Here is a 17823-nt window from a genome sequence, read left to right on the forward strand (position 1 = left end):
TAAATCACTCCACAGTCCTGGTTTTGATCACATTTTCCAGTAAGGCTTTTAAAAGGGACATAAATGTACATGTTGGGCTGGTTTTAAACTTCATGATGGCCAAGAATGTGAGCAACAAGCCTGTTTGACGTCATATTTAACACCATATGTTCTTTAATACTATGCTGAGGAATCACCTGCACACACATCAGATGCTGATTAAACACACTAATAAACTGTTTAACACGCCGCTGCATGCTGACCTTTATCAGAGCGCTCCAGCTTGAATACTTCCCAACACCAGGTCTAAGCTGGTGCAGTTTGTGATGTTTACATGCAGCCGTAAAATGCAACAACACATAAAAGCAGCTCAATATAATCCAACACACTGATAAAATAAACTAAAAAAGACTTCATTCTACATACAACCCTCTGAACAAAACAAAACACTGTGACATAGTAGAGAAACGCATTGAATGTGACATTGATTGATTGATTTACCAACATGTTTGAAGCCTTCATTTTCTGTATTGTAATCAGTGGCAGTCCATCTAATATGAGACTGGTCGGCTGAAAACCACCAACAATACAGAGAAGTGTTGATCAATGATAAAGGGAAGTCCAGCAGGGAACACAGGATGGAGTTTAGTTGCAAAGAGGCAAGACAGCTGATTAGCAAGTAGCTCAAAACAAAGCTCCATGACAGTGAGGAAGCTACAGGTTGTAGTGATCGCTGCTTTTAAATGTATTGAGCGTAGCCTTGTTAACTGTGGTTGCATTGCTAAATAAGTCTACTTCCTACTTTCCCCACAAGTTCTTGTTCTTGTCAGCTAACCGAGTATGCAACCATATCAGCATTTGGCACTAACGAACTGGCTCTTTCCCCAACAAATATTTGGTGTCTCTTTCTATTTTTCGAGCATCTTTTTTAGGCAAACATCCAAATCTCCAATGAATTTCCATGATGGAGGCAAACATGGCTGCTCGAAGATTTGTGACAAAACAGAAAACCCAGCTGGCTTCCTTTCAAAACGCGCCACACAGTTAGCCAAACGAAGCCAACAAAGCAGCAGATTAAGTGGCTGTAAAGCGCCTGAGCAGGAACGGCAAAATGCTGCAAGGAAGCAAGAAAAAAAAGAAAAGAAAAGATTTGACCGAGGAGTCATAAGTTTTGAGAAATGCTCATGTGGGGACTCAGGTGCAGCAGCAGGCCGATGATAATGGACGCCCTCCTTCTCTGTCAGGATAAAGACAACATCACTCAGCCCAGTAGAACCTACCTGCTACGTTGGCCACATCTGCGGTGCTGACGTTCTGAGTGTTGGGGTTCACTTTGAAGGTCACAGCCGGACCCACCACCCTGTAAAACACACACACACACACACATTTAGAGGCTTCACAAAAGGCATCCTCAGAACCTGTTCTCCTCGGTGTTGTCTCCTAAACGGCAGGAGAAAAGAAGTTGTGCTCATTGAAGCTCAGCCATATGTGGTGCTTGAGAAAAAAAAAAAAAGAAAAGCTTGAACCTGTGGCGATCCTTCAGGCGGCTGCAATCCCATCACCAGTCAGATAACCTCTTGAATCTCAATGTAATGCGCCCAGCGGCAGCTAAAGATGCTGGGATGTGAAGAAATAAACGGGGTCATGATGGAGGATTCTGGTCAAGAGGACGCACCGTTTATCATGCGTTTGCATTTAACATGTGGATTGTTGCACTCAATGTAAATTCAGGGTGACAGAAACAGAAAAAGGCGAGAAGACGGACAACACAGCAGAAAATGGATGGAAACACACAGGTATTGTTTTGTTTAAAGGTGTTTCCCTCCATTCATGCAACATTTATGCCAATAAAGCAGCTTGAACTGAAACACCAAGGGAGACAATCTGGGTGGTCAGAGGCAAAGCGGAGTCTCCCGATGTAATTAACCTTTTGTTTTTCCTGCTGTAATTCAGAGCAAAGCCCCAGCAGGAAGATATATTACTGGGTTCCCCTCCACGAAGCTTTGTGCGCCGCTATAGGAGCCGAGTGCTACTGGAACAACACCGTGATAAAATATGGCCACATCATTAATGGAGCAGGTCCTGTCCTAATGCTGCTGTCGGGGGGAAAAATTCAAAATGTATTCAAAGTGGCTTCACGTTGATGGATTTAAATTGTTTTCAGCGCTGGGACTGAGTGCATTTTGCAGGCTGTGGGGTCGGCCTCTTCTGTTTTAACAATTAAAGTAAAAGGATCAACAAAACAATTAGGAGAAATGCACAAATAAAAGCAAGCTCACCTTTAGTTCAGAACCAGCAGAATCTGTGCTGTTTTATACTTCTGCACAAAATGCTGGTTTACAGCCAGCTGCTGTTATAATGTCTGGTTCATATTAGATTCCTACAAAACCCATAATAGTCATTTCTAACCATCAGGCAGAAGCCTCTGATGTTTCTGCTTTTCAAACCTTTGCAAAGTTTAGATGACCACTCTCCGTTTGACATTCCCAGCCATGTAGTTTGTGCAGCCGTTATTGTGGAGTTTTAATTGGGTTTCTTGAGCCCTGAGGCCAGTAAATCAAAGAAAAACAGGAACACCACTGACTCATGTTCACCAGGCTTTATGCAGCAGTAATGTTATACTATTCTAACATTTAAGGTGCAATAACAAACTAATTAGACTGAGTCAAATTAATGATCCACGGGGGAAAACCTGGTGAAGCTAAGTGCTCGAATTAAGGAAGAACAGAAAATACGTTTCCAGTGCAATTGTTATGAATTGCACTTTCTTGCTGCCCTGCTCAGACTCAGACCTGCTACGTTCCTCCTGACATCTGCTCTACTCAAACATAAAGCGAGCAGCAGAAGAGACAAAATCAGAGAAAAAGCCGGTTCTATCTGAGGAACACCACACAACACAGCAGCTCATTTTTCTGACCATTATTTCTCCTCCGAGGTATGAGGCCGATATATTTGTCACATCTATGAAGTCATTCATCAGCCGGCACAGGCAACGTCTCCGTGTGTGATGAAGAGGGAAAATCAGTCATGTTGAGTTGATCACATATCCATCTGTCGGCCTCTGCCTCTCAGGGCAGCTCCGGCACAAAGACACCACATCCACTCTGAACCTTGTAAATAACCTTGTCAGTCACAAAGGAGCTCACAGGAGCTGATTTCTACATTTGTAAGAGTAAAAAATGTTTGAATACAAGATATGAACAAATCCTCAGTACATTAAAATGACTGAGCCGATGAGCCCCGTTACAGCCTTTAACACGGTGATCATCCATGATGGCAATAAATCAGTCTATACAAACACACTGCACATGCACTGTGACAACACTTCATTTATTTTACTGGTATTCCCTGTTTTTTTTTTCAATTTACAGATAACTAGTTAAATCGGATTAAATGAACAGACGGAGAGTTAAATCACATAAAAGTGTTAGTGTTGATGCTAACAAACAAAACATCAGGCCAACACTTTATATAATGTTCATGTCCATCCATCATCTCTACACCTCAGCAGGGTCATGGGGGGCGGAGCCTATCCCAGCTGACTCAGGGTGAAGGCAGGTTCACCTGGACAGGTAACCAGTCTATCACAGGGCTACACTTAGAGACAGACAACCAAGCACACTCACATTCACACCTACGGACAATTTACAATCACCAATTAACCTCAGCATGTTTCTGGACTGCGGGAGGAAGTCGGAGAACTTTATAAAATGTCCACATTAAGAATCACCCAAAACAAAAAAATAAACAGATTTGGGTTGAAATGTATTATTTACAGGTGAAATGTGTAAATTGTGTCACATCACAAATCTGTACCTGTACAAATAGTGTTGTGGATCCTTTATAACACTAGCCTGAAAAAAATCACACATTTTCTGCATTGAAATCATCTAAAGAATCCTGATTGCACAGATATCTGCTGATTTTTTAAAATGTGGATGTTTATACATACATATAAGGATATGAAGAATTAGAAAATGGAAAAAAAAAAAATCTACCTGTTATTTTTTTATTTGTATTTTTTTCAGTTTGGTGAAATTACAGACAATATCTAGTAAAGCCACAGAAAAGATAAATGTTGACTGTAAAAACAAACAGGCCACAGATGTTTCTAATAGTTTTTAACTATATATTTTTAAAACATGTTGTTGCTATTTTTAACATTAGTTTTCAGTTTTGTTAAATTACAGACAATATACAGTAAAGTCAAACAAAATTACATTTTACTGGAATTCAAACAGCTCAAAAAAGAAAACATTTACAGCGTCTTGCTGTTATTTTCATTTTTTCCGCCATATGTTTTGCAAAATGTGAGTATCTATCATAATCACAAAGAAGCATTGAATTAAATTTTAATCATAAAAAGCTGTAAATAACATCTGTTTGTTTTTTTACACTGTATTTAAAGTAGATAAATAAAAAATAAAACATTTTGGCTGTATAATACTATAACTACTACAACTACTGCTGCTGCTGCTAACAACAATAACAACAATAACAATAATAACAATAATAATAATAATAATAATAATAATAATAATACTGAGATATTCACTAGCAACTAACAAATCATACAAAAAATGACTCATTTACATGTTAATCATAAAAAATGGCCAAAACTGCACATAATGATCAAAAATCTGTATTTTTACAAAAATGTAATTATGAAACTATTTGCTGTTATTTTACAGATTTTTATATCTAGTAAAACAAAAAAACACAAAAAATATTGATAAAAGCAACTTGTTTTAAAATACAGACACTGATTTGTATAAAAGTGTCGGCACCAATCCTATTGTAAATTACATTTTAAAAACGTTTGGTTGTTAATGGATCTGGGTCGCTGACAGGAAGGCTGAAGGTTGAAGCTGAGCCACTGCTGGACCTCCATCATATAAGGACACCTGATCACATTCTCTGAGTCCAGCTCTCTCAGAGTGACATCATGTATTTGTGACAAATAAAAGCTTCTCTTTCTTCTTGTATTCAACATTATTTTGTTTTTCTTTTTGCTTTAAAATCATTCTTAGCCACCTTAGCTTTAAACTGTACAGAACTTTTATCCAAACGTTGTTGACAGTAGAGCTAAAAAATGGACATGCATGTTGTGCGTTTTACCAAAAGGAAATCCTACATTGCTTGTTTTTATAGAAACAGATATTAAAGGCGGTTGAATGATGATGAAAATGTCTGCAGTGCTCACACCTCTTGGCCTTATCGCTCTCCATCATCCTCACTATGCTGCCAGCTCAGGCCCACTCACTCCTCCTAGTGGCGGCTCTTGAACATGACCCTTCAGCTCAGACACAGACATTACATCACCTCAACCCTCCTGTTTCAAAAAAAAAACAAAAAAAACCCTCCAGTCTACACTCAGTGACGGTTACGCAACAGCCGGCATTATTGGGCGACCAGATACAGTCAAAGGCTCGGCGAGGCCGCCCACATCAGCGCTTCCCTCCCGCCCGCCGCTTTGCCCTCAACCACTACCAGGCCACCGCGGCAGCTAAAAACATTTCCAAGGCCGTTTTTCACTGAAAGCGCTCGCCGTCAGTATTATCTAATCAGTATCGAATTGTTCCAAATGAAATGTAAGGGTGTGAGTCACTCTGCAGGTTTTGTTTCGTGTCCTGGCACAGTGTGTAGGCTCACTTTGATGATTCATATGTTGCCAGTGTGGAAGTTTTTTTTGCTGCAGGCTCCCTGAACCACCGCTGCTCTCCGGCTGCAGCCCCCAAGAGGAAACTGTTAGGAAAGGGAAGTTTTGTTGTCTTGTCGGTAGCTGGGGTCGCGCAGGTCGCCAGTTACTTTGTTCGGAGATACTTTTGTTGTTGTATTATGCTAATGGGCCGACGCTGTGTGAGGTGGAAGGTTGGGGTGCCTGCGGTGCTGCTGCCTGGTAAATGGATGAAGGGGAGTTTGTGAAGTGGCTGAGATTGAGGATAAATGTATGGGAGGCAAAGAGGCACCTGGTCTGCTGTGACTTTCTACAGCGCTTTCACTTCAAGTACAGGCAATATAACGAAACACTGAAGAGCCGCTCATTTAATAACAAAATTACACCACTTTTCACCCTGTTAGCCGAGAGTTTCATTCGTCCAGTTTTCATAACAAATCTGCTTCGACCAAAATAAAATGCTGCTGAATGCAATTTCTTGTGTCTTGCTCACGAAAATTATATTTTTGAAAAGTGAAAGTGAAAAGCGACATGAACCACAACTTCTTTCAAGAAATACTTTTTAAAATGTTGTCTTTCATGCATTTTGGCACTTGGGTCCAACCAGATTCTGTAAAAATGGAGAACTTCTAAGCGTCTTGACCCAATCATGAACTCATCAGCGAGCTGGCTGTGACCAACGCTCTTGTGATGACAATTCAAGGATTTTCAGCTGAACTGCTGGCAAAGTTTACACAGAGCTAAATAGGAGACAAGCATAAAAACAAATTCAAAATGTAGGAAATAAAACATCTTCAGTATTCGGGGTTGTGATTTTTTTTTTCCACAGTATTAAAAAGATCTGGGGACACTTGTCAAACTGAGTACATGGTAATTCCAGGTTATATCCATTTTGTAAATTAAATAATCAAAGAAATGCAACTTTTTAAAATTCTAATTGTCTCATATTGCAAATAAGAAACATTTTTGAGTTTTGTCTACTTCTAGTTATGGCTGTGCCGTTTCCACAGAGGTTCATATGTTTTATATTGTGGAGACAAATGAGAGCAAAATAACATGCAGAAAGAGGGATAAATGTGTGTTTTTTAAAGAAAGGTTTATAAAAACACAGTCATTCAACAGGTTATAAAGTCATTTCATATTGTTACAAATTCTTTTTCTTCCAGGTTATTTCTAGCAGTGAAAGCGGTGCTGACCTGAAGGTTAAGCTCAGCCTGAGCCGTATGACATGTTGGACACGACATGTAATCTGGGAGCTGCTGCAGCGACAGATAATAAAACTCTTCTCAGGGAGAAATGAAGCTTTGTGAGCAGCACTGACAGAAGCACCGAGCTTCACTCTGCAGACCCAGAACGGCAAATCAGATAATCAATGGGGAAGATAATACAGTATGTTCTCTCTATTACCGCCTTGTAAAGAGGCATTAAGGCAAATAACACTAACAGTAAAGATGTCAGGTTGGCACCAATATGACACTGTAAGTACATCAATAAATAACACAGACGGATACTGTCCATGCAGAGTACCAACAGACGTGGTTTAATGGCATTATAGTTGTAAGTTATTTCAAAAGGAATCCTTTCTGAAGTGAACAGAAAAGACTTTGTCATTCTTCACACTGCTGCTGTCTTTCAGCTCCAAATAAAAACTCCAGCTACTTAAATCAGCTGCTCAGTGACACAAGGTAGATTGATGTGTTCCACACATGAGCTGTGTTGTGTTACATGTAATAAGTCTTCTTTCTTCTCGCATGAAGCAGAGAGTCCCCAGATTCTAAACATATCCATCAAAGCTCTCTAAAACCAAAGCATCAGCGACAAACAACCCAAAGAACAGCAAAAACCGAAACCGCTTCGTCAAACTGTAGTTATAAAATGTCTCTTACCTCAGCTGTTTGCCGTGAAAAGTTTATGTTATCGGTAAATCCACACCAGATTCAGTTAGTACTACTTCCTGTGTTACACTGAAATCATTCCGGGCGTGTTTTAGAAGCTTCGTTGGGAAGACAGCAAGTACACACTAGCGCCGAAGTCGCTCCCCGACAAAATGGAGTGTTGCTGACTCTGATTGGCTAACAGTGCTGTCAATCTCGTTTTGGTGGTTATTGCTGTATTCTATTGGCTGTAACGATGAGAAGGAGGGTTCAATCACCGAAATCGACCCATCCATCACGGAGATAGAGCCGAGGGTCACAAAAAGAGCTTCACATCCGTCCAGTCGCCTTTACGCACAGGCTGCGTAACACAGACAGCGGTCTGGTAGGATTTAAAAAAACCTAAAACACTGCTGTATTTGGATGTATTGAACACCATTAGTAATATACAAGTGAAATATCTAGTTTGTACATAAGAACACTCAGATGGTCACCAGTGTGCCAAAATGTGCCAAAGTGTCCAAAAATGTCACCTCGCCTGAACTGTCTGGATTAAAAACTTAGTAATTTTGTTCTACTTCACTATCAACCTTTGCAGGGAGAATGTTCACATATTGTGATATGATTTTGGAGAGGTTTAGAGCTGCAGCTGGATCATTACAAAGAGATCATTATCCTGAAACTGCTTTTTTTTTTAGGCGAACCTGAAATTTTTAAAGTTGTGTGTGTGCCATCTACATTTACTTTTAACCAGTAACATATATACTGAAATTTACACATCTGAACACATCTTACAAGTGTTCCTTTTATTATGACACAAGAATTATTCAAATAGACCTTGTGGTTGCAGATAAACTGTTTTTATTATGGGTATGTAATGTTTGAGAAAAGGCCTGAAAAATAGCTCAGGGCTTAAAGGGTTAAAAAAAACAAAAACATCCCAAGCTTTATAATCTCTCTCTAAAATCCCATATATTTAAAAATATATGTGTCAGGTTTAATTTTAAGGTATGAGCAGGACACTTGTAATATTTCCATTTGCTGAAACAGAGCAGCCATTAAACAAAGGTTTGAATATTTCTGCTTCAGTGAAGAACTCGAAGCAAAGACACAGACGGCATAAAATAACATCTGGACCGAAAATTCACCAAATCCAAACTTAGAAACTATGAACGTTGATCAAATCCACTTTAATCTACATGATTCCTTCATAACTTTGCCCAAAACAATATGTTGAGTCTGTACAAACTAAAAAACAACAGATGTGATCCTTGGTGTAAATGAGAAGCTGTGACGGACTCAGAGTGACCAAAAGTCACACGACTACAACTCTGGAGGCTTTTGGCTAAACTGCAGGTTGTGTTTCCACCGAGCAGAGAAGAGGCAAAGCAATGCAGTAACTTGTCATATTCAGTCTTGTTTCTGGATTTTCATCACCCAAATATCTTTTTAGCTTTTTTTTTCTTTTTTTAACACAACTCGTACACGTCAGGTTTAGTTTTAGAGACAAAAAGCATAAAGTTATGCACAAGACACTTGTAATATCTCCATTTGCATGTTCTTGTCTTGTACTTGTACATGTCTATTGACAATAAAGTTGAATCTAATCTAATCAAACTTGATGAAATGGTGCAGCCATGAAATGTAGGTTTGAATATTTCTGCTTCAGTGACGAGCTTGAAGCAAAGATGGAGAGAATGCAGACAGGATGAAATAACGTTTGGACAGAAAGTTCCTCAAATCAAACTTAAAAATTGTGATATTTTATCAAATTCCCTTAATTTTACACGTCTCATAAAATAAACCCTTCAAATAAATCAGATTCTTTAATAAACAAATATTTCTAAACATAAATTCTACCTAAAATCCCAGTTTTTAAAAAGATGTGTGTTAGGTTTAATTTTGGAGAATAAAAGTTATAAAAAGGAAACTTGCAATATTTCCATTTGATGGAACAGTGCAGCCATTAAAAATGAGTTTAAATGTTCCTTCTTCAGGTGGAGAGAACCCAGACAGGGCAGGTTTTAAGCATTTAAATGGAAATATGATTGGAGGAGTGGACTTTCAGAGCTAAAGGAGATCTGAAGCTGTGGGTGTGGTGGAGGAGCAGGGCGGTAAATCTGGACTGTCGGCAGTGTCAGTCTTTGTCTCTGGGTTCACTTATTCCAGTGAAGGTTCCTGCCGTTGCCACAGCGGCCAGGAGCCGGGCGGCCTTGCAAAATAAGCGTGGCGCCTCTGACAAATTGTCGAGGCGGCTCCCCCTGCTGGGCTTTCACTGTGCTCGCAACAAAAGAGACCCCCGGCTTCCCTCTCTCTCTCTCTCTCTCTTTGCATCTACATCTCTGTCGCTCTCTCGCTTTCTCTCTCCTCCAATCCATCACTCTCCCCAGTGTATAGCTCGCTGCTTTCATTCCCAGAATAGGAGAACAAAGACAAAAGGTGCATTAGAACCGAGGAACAGTGGAGGCCACCCAGGGACTCAATGCAGCAGCCGAGCGGCCCGGCAAGGTGCCGCCAGAACAACAGGGCCGAGCGACGTGGGCGGACCCAGAGTGTGTGTGTGAAGGTATGTGTGTGTGTGTGTGTGTGTGTGTGTGTGTGAATTGCACAACCCACCCAATCCCCACCTGTCCACACACACACACTCTCACACATATGAACATCAGTTCTTCCTCCTCGTCAGTCTCACTTCAGAATTCATTTTGTTTTGGAAGCTGCTTCATCAACACAAAATGAAATTAAACTGAACTTTCTGCATAAAAAAAATAATCACACCATGAGTAAATTAAATCTTTTTGTTTTTAAATTTATTTCATCAATTTGCTGCTTGTATTTACTGTTTTAAAAGTTTTGAACCGCTGCAGAGACATCAGCTCTGAGGGGACAAAGGCTGAAAATCAATACTTGATAAAACCACAAAAATAAGCTGCGCTGACAAGATAACACATAAATAATCCAAAAATGATTCTGTACAGATCACAGTAATCACAATTTCATGATTGCCAAAAAAAAAAAGTCTAAATTCCACATAATACCGCCGAGCATGACATGAATTAAGTATCAGCCTCTTAGCCGTGTTGTCTTTTTAAAAATCCCTTCATCAGAGCAGGAAACAGTGAAAACGAAAAGGATGGTCAGATTTTTAACTTTCAAAGAGTTCATGAACTCACTTTAAGTTCCAGAACAAACTTAAAGTTGTTGTTTTTTGAAAAAAAAAAAAAACTTTATTCTGTGTGTCTTATATAAAATTTTCCCAGAAATCAACCCTATAACCACATTCTTTAAAAATAAAAAAAGTTAAACAAATAATAATATAACAAGACGTAACGGTTTTTGGTTTTTTGTCTTTCCTCATGTTTTATGGGATTATATGGACATCACGCTGCACAGAAGGTTTTTCTTCTTGTAAGTTCTTCCTACTTTTCATCATGTTCCTATAGAGGTTTATACAGAAGTGAGAAAATGAGCCCACAGCGAAGAAAACGTGTGACAGGAGCAAAAAAAAAAAGACTTAACATTAAAAGTGAGTTGTTTTTGTTTGATGTTGACATCATTTGGGGCACACAGGTCCTGAAACAAGGAGTTTTTAATGTATTTCATGGTCCTGGCTGCTCTGCTGTGGAACTATCGTGTCCACTGAACAGCGACGGAGGCTGACGTATACTTCATTCTCCATTTTCCACTGAAAACCAAATACTCACTAAACAGGGTCAGAGTTAACATACAGACGTGGTTCTCCTTCACTGGGAATGAGGGCTGTCATTAAACCATGACAGAACAACTATGAACACATCTGGTTTGTAGAATACAACAATAATACTAATGTGGGCGATTCTGCTGCTAATCTGTCGTCATGTTCAAATTCCTTAAATAACTAAAAGCAACATCTGAGGAGTTTTCTTTCTTTCTTTTGTTTTGCTGTCACACATGCAGCAGCCTGACTGGCCAAACGTTCCACCAAGCGTCAAGTATCTCCTGTGGTATTTGGAGAATGTGTGTGTGGTGGGAGGTGGTTTGAAAGTCGTACAAAGAACAACCAAAAAAACCCCAAAACGAACTGTTCGTCTGTTTCCCTGCTTGTTTTATAGCAAATAAAAAAAAGCAGCTGGAGGAGAAAGACTGAGTGAACAGTTTGGATGTTTTGTGTCATAAGTTTAATTCCCTGTAGTTTGAAAGTGCTGCTAAAACCAGTCTAATTACTGAATTGATGACTCTAGTGGCCATTCAAGGAACTGCAGTTTTCTGCATTTTCACCTGGTGTGTTTTTAGCTGCATCAGAGGACCCTACTTTAATAAATCCTATTTGACCGTGACCGTAGAGGCCCGTACACAAACACACACACTTTTAATTATACATATAATACAGAACACACTGTCTACACACCGACTGTAGTCCTCAGCAGTAAGTTTGGCAACAGCCCTCCACAGCAACACTTAGAAATAGATGGAGGCAAAGACAGAGTGAAAGTAGATAATGACAGAGACACAGAAAGACACACAGAGAGGATGAGAGTGAGGGTTCAGGCACAGTTCAGTCTCATTAATAAACGATTGCAGCTTGAATCCAACATGTCAATAACGTGGACGTTCCCCCCCACCGCCAGAGCAGGAAAAAACACAGAATGGAAATAAGGCGACGTCCTTGGGTTTATCTCTGTAAGGGCACTGTTTTCTCTCCCTTCTGATTCTACTGCCTTGTGCTGCTGGGCTTTGATCCCACCACTTTGCCCTCTCTGATCCGCCATGCTGGGGGGTAACTGTGAGGAGCCCGTCCTGCTCATCTTCTGCGGGGAATATTTGAAGAGTTTCGGCGTGTGATGCTCGCCCTTTGAGAAAATTGCCTCCCACTCGAGCCTACAGGTAGAAAACGCTTGTTGTGGGGAACGTAAAGCACACTATGGATGCTGTGAGTCATCCACAGACCTTTACTCCTACAGTCGCTCTCGTCTGTGGAAAGAGCTGGTTGTAAGTCTGAAATGTTCAATCTAAAGTCATTTTTATTCAACAGCTGGCCGTCTGACAGCTCGGAGGGCGACGTGTCCAGAGGCGCTGCTACATTACAGGGCAAAGAGTTTTAAAAGCACATTATAAGCATTTAAAGGCTCTTATTTTAGCCTCCTGAGCAGAAGGAAGCCGGAGCTTCGGCCGTGTCCGTCTGTTCTGGTACTGATCACGTTGTGAGGACAGAAATCTGTTTACAGGCCAGACTGGGGGCATTTCTGCCCTTTTTAAGGACAAAAAGCAAATGTCCACAACAGACAGCATGACATGTTTGGCTCAAGACTTGGTTTAAGTTAAAAGTATATTTAAGATCAGACAAGCAGTGGTTGTGGTTGAGGTGCAGGTAGAAGTCTGTAGGAAATCAGTCTGTCCATCCCTGTGAGACCCTGTTTGGATTTACACTTCTGGAGTTAGTAGGTTTTGACCTTTTCTGGCTTTCTTGAAGGTCCAGACTTGGTTTTAGGTTTCAGGTTAGAAGCACCTTTAACGCTCTGAAGCCCAGAAAACCTGCCAGCAGGTCTTAATAGCATCTTATGTTTTGATAAATCACCAGAATGACAACATTCATCAGAGCAAGAAGCTGTGAAAACACAAAGAATTGTCTGATTCTAAACTTTCAGACAGTTTGCTTGAACTACTCATCTGTAAGCAGCAGTTCTATATTTTACATCCATCCATCATCTATACACCACTTAATCCTCACTGGGGTCGCAGGGGGCGGAGCCTATCCCAGCTGACTCAGGGTGAAGGCAGGTTCACCTGGACAGGTAACCAGTCTATCACAGGGCTACACTTAGAGACAGACAACCAAGCACACTCACATTCACACCTACGGACAATTTACAATCACCAATTAACCTCAGCATGTTTCTGGACTGTGTGGGAGGAAGCCGGAGAACCCGGAGAGAACCCACGCTGCACGGGGAGAACATGGAGACTCCACGCAGGAAGATCCACCGACCTTCTAGCTGTGAGGCAACAGTCCCACCAGGCCACCTTGCAGCCCTTATATTTTACATGCCTCATTTAAATATCGACCAAAAATCAAGTGCATGCAAAGCCAGCAGTGACTCCGCAGCAGCCATCAGTGACATGGAGACAATTCAGAACCTCTCGGGTGTCGTGGGCTGAAAGACGAGCCAAGAAACGAGACAAGGATGGAAATGGAGGTTGTTTTGACCTGAACAAGCCAAAGTTCACTCTCCATTTGTTCACACTTGACAAAAACATCTGTTCATTTACTTCCTAAATGTTCCACTTTCTTCACCAGTTAGAGGCCAACTGGGAGTCTGCTGGACCAGTCATGTAAACTGGGTTCATCAGAGCAAATAGCTGAGCTAAAAAAAGGCCAAGACAAGTGTTTGACAGGCAGGAGAGTATTTTTCTCTCAGAATCTATCATTTCACACACAGTCAGCTGATGAACTCTTCAGTTAGTGGATCTTTGAGGCACCTGTGATGATCAGCTAGTTTATTAATATTGTCATGCGCTCATAGCTGCTTTTTCACTGTGACAAGCTTTTGTGCCTTTATTTAAAGTACTATAGATGTTAGAAACTAATTGCACAAAGAAGAGCATCGGGGTTTGACTGTAGCTACAGGATTATGGCAGAAAATCTGCATTATTTTGCAAGTAAATTTGCCAAATTCACAGTTTATGCTTTCACGTTTTTCCATCCGATGTCAGCGATATCGGACTAAGTTTGGCCCGATGCTCATCAGCGCCACCATGTGGCTTTAAGCAGGTTCTGTTTCAGATTGTAAATATGAGGATTTTTTTATTTTCTTTGTCTTGTGGAGCATTTTGACACAGTTCGGGTTCCAAACACAAGCTAATTACAAAATAAAAATCACAGCGTGTAAGAGAATTTTGCAGTTTTACTGGAATCAAACTGGGAAAGAAAACCTCTGTATTAAAGCTGACCTCGGTACATTAGCAGCGCTGAGAGGCGTGCACCACAGACTGGCATTTCTTTGAAGAAGGAAATGCTGGTTTATGCTTGTGAAAATAAATGCATGTGTGAAATTTGTCACTTCCAGTGTGCTGGCTGCGTATCAAACAGACGTTATTTATTGGCATTTTTAACCAGAACAGGTGCGGCTTGATCGTTTCTCAATAGCAGCAGATTATTCAGAGCGACAGCAAACACAGTACATGTGGCAGTTTGTGGTTTTTATGATCCTCCGTGACGCAATCTGACAAATGAAAGGTTTAAAATGTGAGAAAAACCCACCAGCTTTAGGTTGGATGGTGATTTTCAGAGCAGGCGGCTCTTTCACTGAGAACAAACAGCATTATGCTGCAAGCTGATGGAGTGTGACCGACAGATAAAACAAACTTTTACGTACGAGAGCTCGGCGAAGTCGGTCATCTGGATTTTGGCCCTCCGAGCCAGAATTTCCATCAGGTGGAGTCCTTCGTCTGTCTGGAGCCCACTGAGGAAGGGATGAGAGAGAAGACAGACAGTCAGAAACTACATTAACAGGAAAAACAAAAGCCGCTGGTGTTTTAAATGTACATTTAGACAAACAAGCTCTTTTCTTCTGTCAAACATTTGTCCCGTGATTATTTTTCTGAGCAACAAAAACTCAGTTCTGCGAAAACCTGAAGTTTTTTTAATGGCTCAACAGGAAAACACGAAGTGTTAATTCAAAACATCTGGAAGGTTTTAAATGTTTCTGCTGAGACCGTTTCACTTATTCTCTGACCAACACTAACCTTGTTTTAACTAAAAATATTCTGTTTACCATCATTGTGGAAGACAGAAAACCAAAGTACGTAAGTGTAGAAAGCCCGATTCAGAGAATTTTTGACTTTGTTGCTCAAGAAAACACTCAAAATGATCAATCAGGTGTTAAAAGTAATCTTTGCAAACTAATGGATTTATCATTGATTGATTGATTAATGCTAATCCACGTCTCTTTCATCCTTCATACTATTCATATCCTCTATATCCACACATTTGTGTTTGACACTGATTGTTGCTGCTGTTTGTCTCTTTTAACCTGTTAATATGTGAAGAATGAATTAATGTGGTGGGATAATAAAGATGAACCTGAACTTCAGCTGCTAATGTCATGAAGCTTTGACTTCCATGCAGCAGCGTTGTGACATGTTAGCCTCAGTAGCTTTCTTCTCATTCATGCAGCTGAAGTTCTGAATCTGCTTTGACCTGAATGATTCAAGCAAAAGTCTGAGAAAATTCAATTCTTTGAAAATCAAATCGCTTGAAATAAAAAATGTGACAAAGCAAAGATTGATGGAGCCAGAACGAGCCTAAAATTAGTTTCAATCTGGATTTCATGAAGGAAAGCGAGCAGAGGATGTGCAGCTCGAGGAACAGACGAAAGATCAACATCACCGAGAGAAATCTGAGCATCTGATAGAAATCTGAGCATCTGACAGTAGCAGCGTAGCCACCGGAGCTCCCAGAGGAGGTCAGACAGGTGTGAGGTGAACATGAAGAGCTGAGGAAGGTTCATCTTCACTCCTAGTTAAAGCTCAACAGTGTCAAAGTGACAAAGTCCAGGCAGCAATGAGTGAAAAGACTTTGGTGGTAACAAACACTGAGAACGTTGTGTCGGCAGATGTGAACGTCCTCGACTGAAAAATGCAGAAAATCACTTAATCCTGATCAGTTGTTCAAGCAGAAACACTTGAAGTGTGTGAAATGTAATGCAGCTCTCCTACACGGTGGATTTGAACATTTACTAACTCACAAGTTTACTTTCAGCTCTGAAGCTGCAGCTCTGACTCGTACTAACGTGTAAATGTGAAGGTGAATGTTCAACAGCACATGCATCTCCTTTGCTTTCTTCTTTTTTCCTCTTTTTAATCGACGTGGCAAACGACACTTTGTAAATGATGTTAACAGGAAAAGTGCAGCACGACGTGTTTGATGCTTAATGAACAGGAGCAGATTTACCAAAACCCTCCCCATCGACCTCATTAGAACAGCTACAGGATAAAGAATCTATGTAACTGTGTTTTCATTCATGCATTTAGCAAAAAATACAAAATAAAAAACTATATAAACGTACACTGCAAAAAATATTTGTCTTAACAGTTTTTTAAAAGAAAAAACAAGTAAAATCTGTGAAGTCACAGTAATTAGTTGAACAACTGACTGTTCTGCAGATTTTCTCTATTTTGCTGAATTACAGAAAACATCTTTAGCAAAAACTACTTTTAGGGTCCGAGCACCTCAGCAAGGACCCACTGAAGTCTTGTGATGATGATTATTATTATTATTATGGTACGGAATCTTTTTTTAAGTTATTTTTTTGGCCTTTTTTGATAAAGGAAGTGAAGACAGACACAGGAACGTGGGGGAAGGACCTGCAGCAAAGGGCCATGAGCGGGATTCGATCCCATGGGCGCTGCATTGGGGCCTGTAGCTCCTGCACACGGGTCGCCAGCTCCACCGGGTCAGCCATAGTGGTGGCCCACAGTACGGCATCTCTGAACGCGTTTTTGAGGCCTAGACATGCTGAAAAACTCCCAGAGATCAGTACATCAGGCGGAGATCGGAAACTATCACGGACGTGGACATCTCACCGCCAACATGGCTCCACAGCGCCACCTTGAAAATTTCAACAGACTCCCATCGGAAGCACGTTTGACCCAGACCGACGCAACTTGGTAGGTACATGGAGGAGGTCAGGACGAAGAAAAAAGTCAGTGACAGCCACACCCTAAACCCAACAGGAAGTCCGCCATTTTGGATTTTTCGTCTGTCCAACCTGAGCTGACTCCTCCTAGGGGGTAAGTCACAGAGTGCTGAAATGTGGGGAGCAGGTAGAAAACACCTTGAAGGTTAAATTATATTAAAATCACCTGCAGAGGTCAAAGGGCGTGGCCACGGCGCCCTCTGATGTTTGATCCTTCGCCATGAAACAGGAAGTACTGTGTAACTACCCTGTACATGCTCCACTCTGCCTCAGACTTTACATATTTGATCAGACTGCTGTCCTGATCACATCCATATGCCAAAATCCATTCACAGTCATAGCGCCACCTATTGGCAACAGGCTGTTTGAGGCATTACACTTCCATGTGCCATTGCTCCAAGCTTTGTGATATCATTCATGATATATTCATATCATGATATCAAAAATGGCAAAATACTGAAGGAACAACTCATGAAGCAGTCAATTAAAACGGCGTTGATGAAGGCACGGAGCCGGCGGGACGGGGAGAGACTGTGTTCGCTGTCTGTGTGCTGGGATGATTAAAGCTCGACATCCAAACTCCAGCTAATTGTTTCCTGTCTGCCGTGGAATCATCTGACCT

The 17823-nt window shown here is 40.8% G+C and overlaps 1 protein-coding gene across 1 annotated transcript in view; it reads right to left on the bottom strand.

The window, feature by feature from the left end:
- Positions 1–17823, bottom strand: part of LOC103364081 (receptor-type tyrosine-protein phosphatase N2-like) — a 200532-nt gene that overhangs the window by 146909 nt on the left and 35800 nt on the right. The window contains exons 9-10 of the mRNA XM_008291088.1: positions 14880–14966; positions 1260–1339 (exon numbers count right to left, since the gene is read on the bottom strand). Coding sequence (XP_008289310.1) covers positions 1260–1339; positions 14880–14966 — 167 coding nt within the window. The remainder of the gene's footprint in view (positions 1–1259; positions 1340–14879; positions 14967–17823) is intronic.

The sequence above is a fragment of the Stegastes partitus genome, unplaced genomic scaffold, assembly GCF_000690725.1.
Source record: "Stegastes partitus isolate 25-593 unplaced genomic scaffold, Stegastes_partitus-1.0.2 Scaffold715, whole genome shotgun sequence".
Taxonomy (NCBI): Eukaryota; Metazoa; Chordata; class Actinopteri; family Pomacentridae; genus Stegastes; species Stegastes partitus.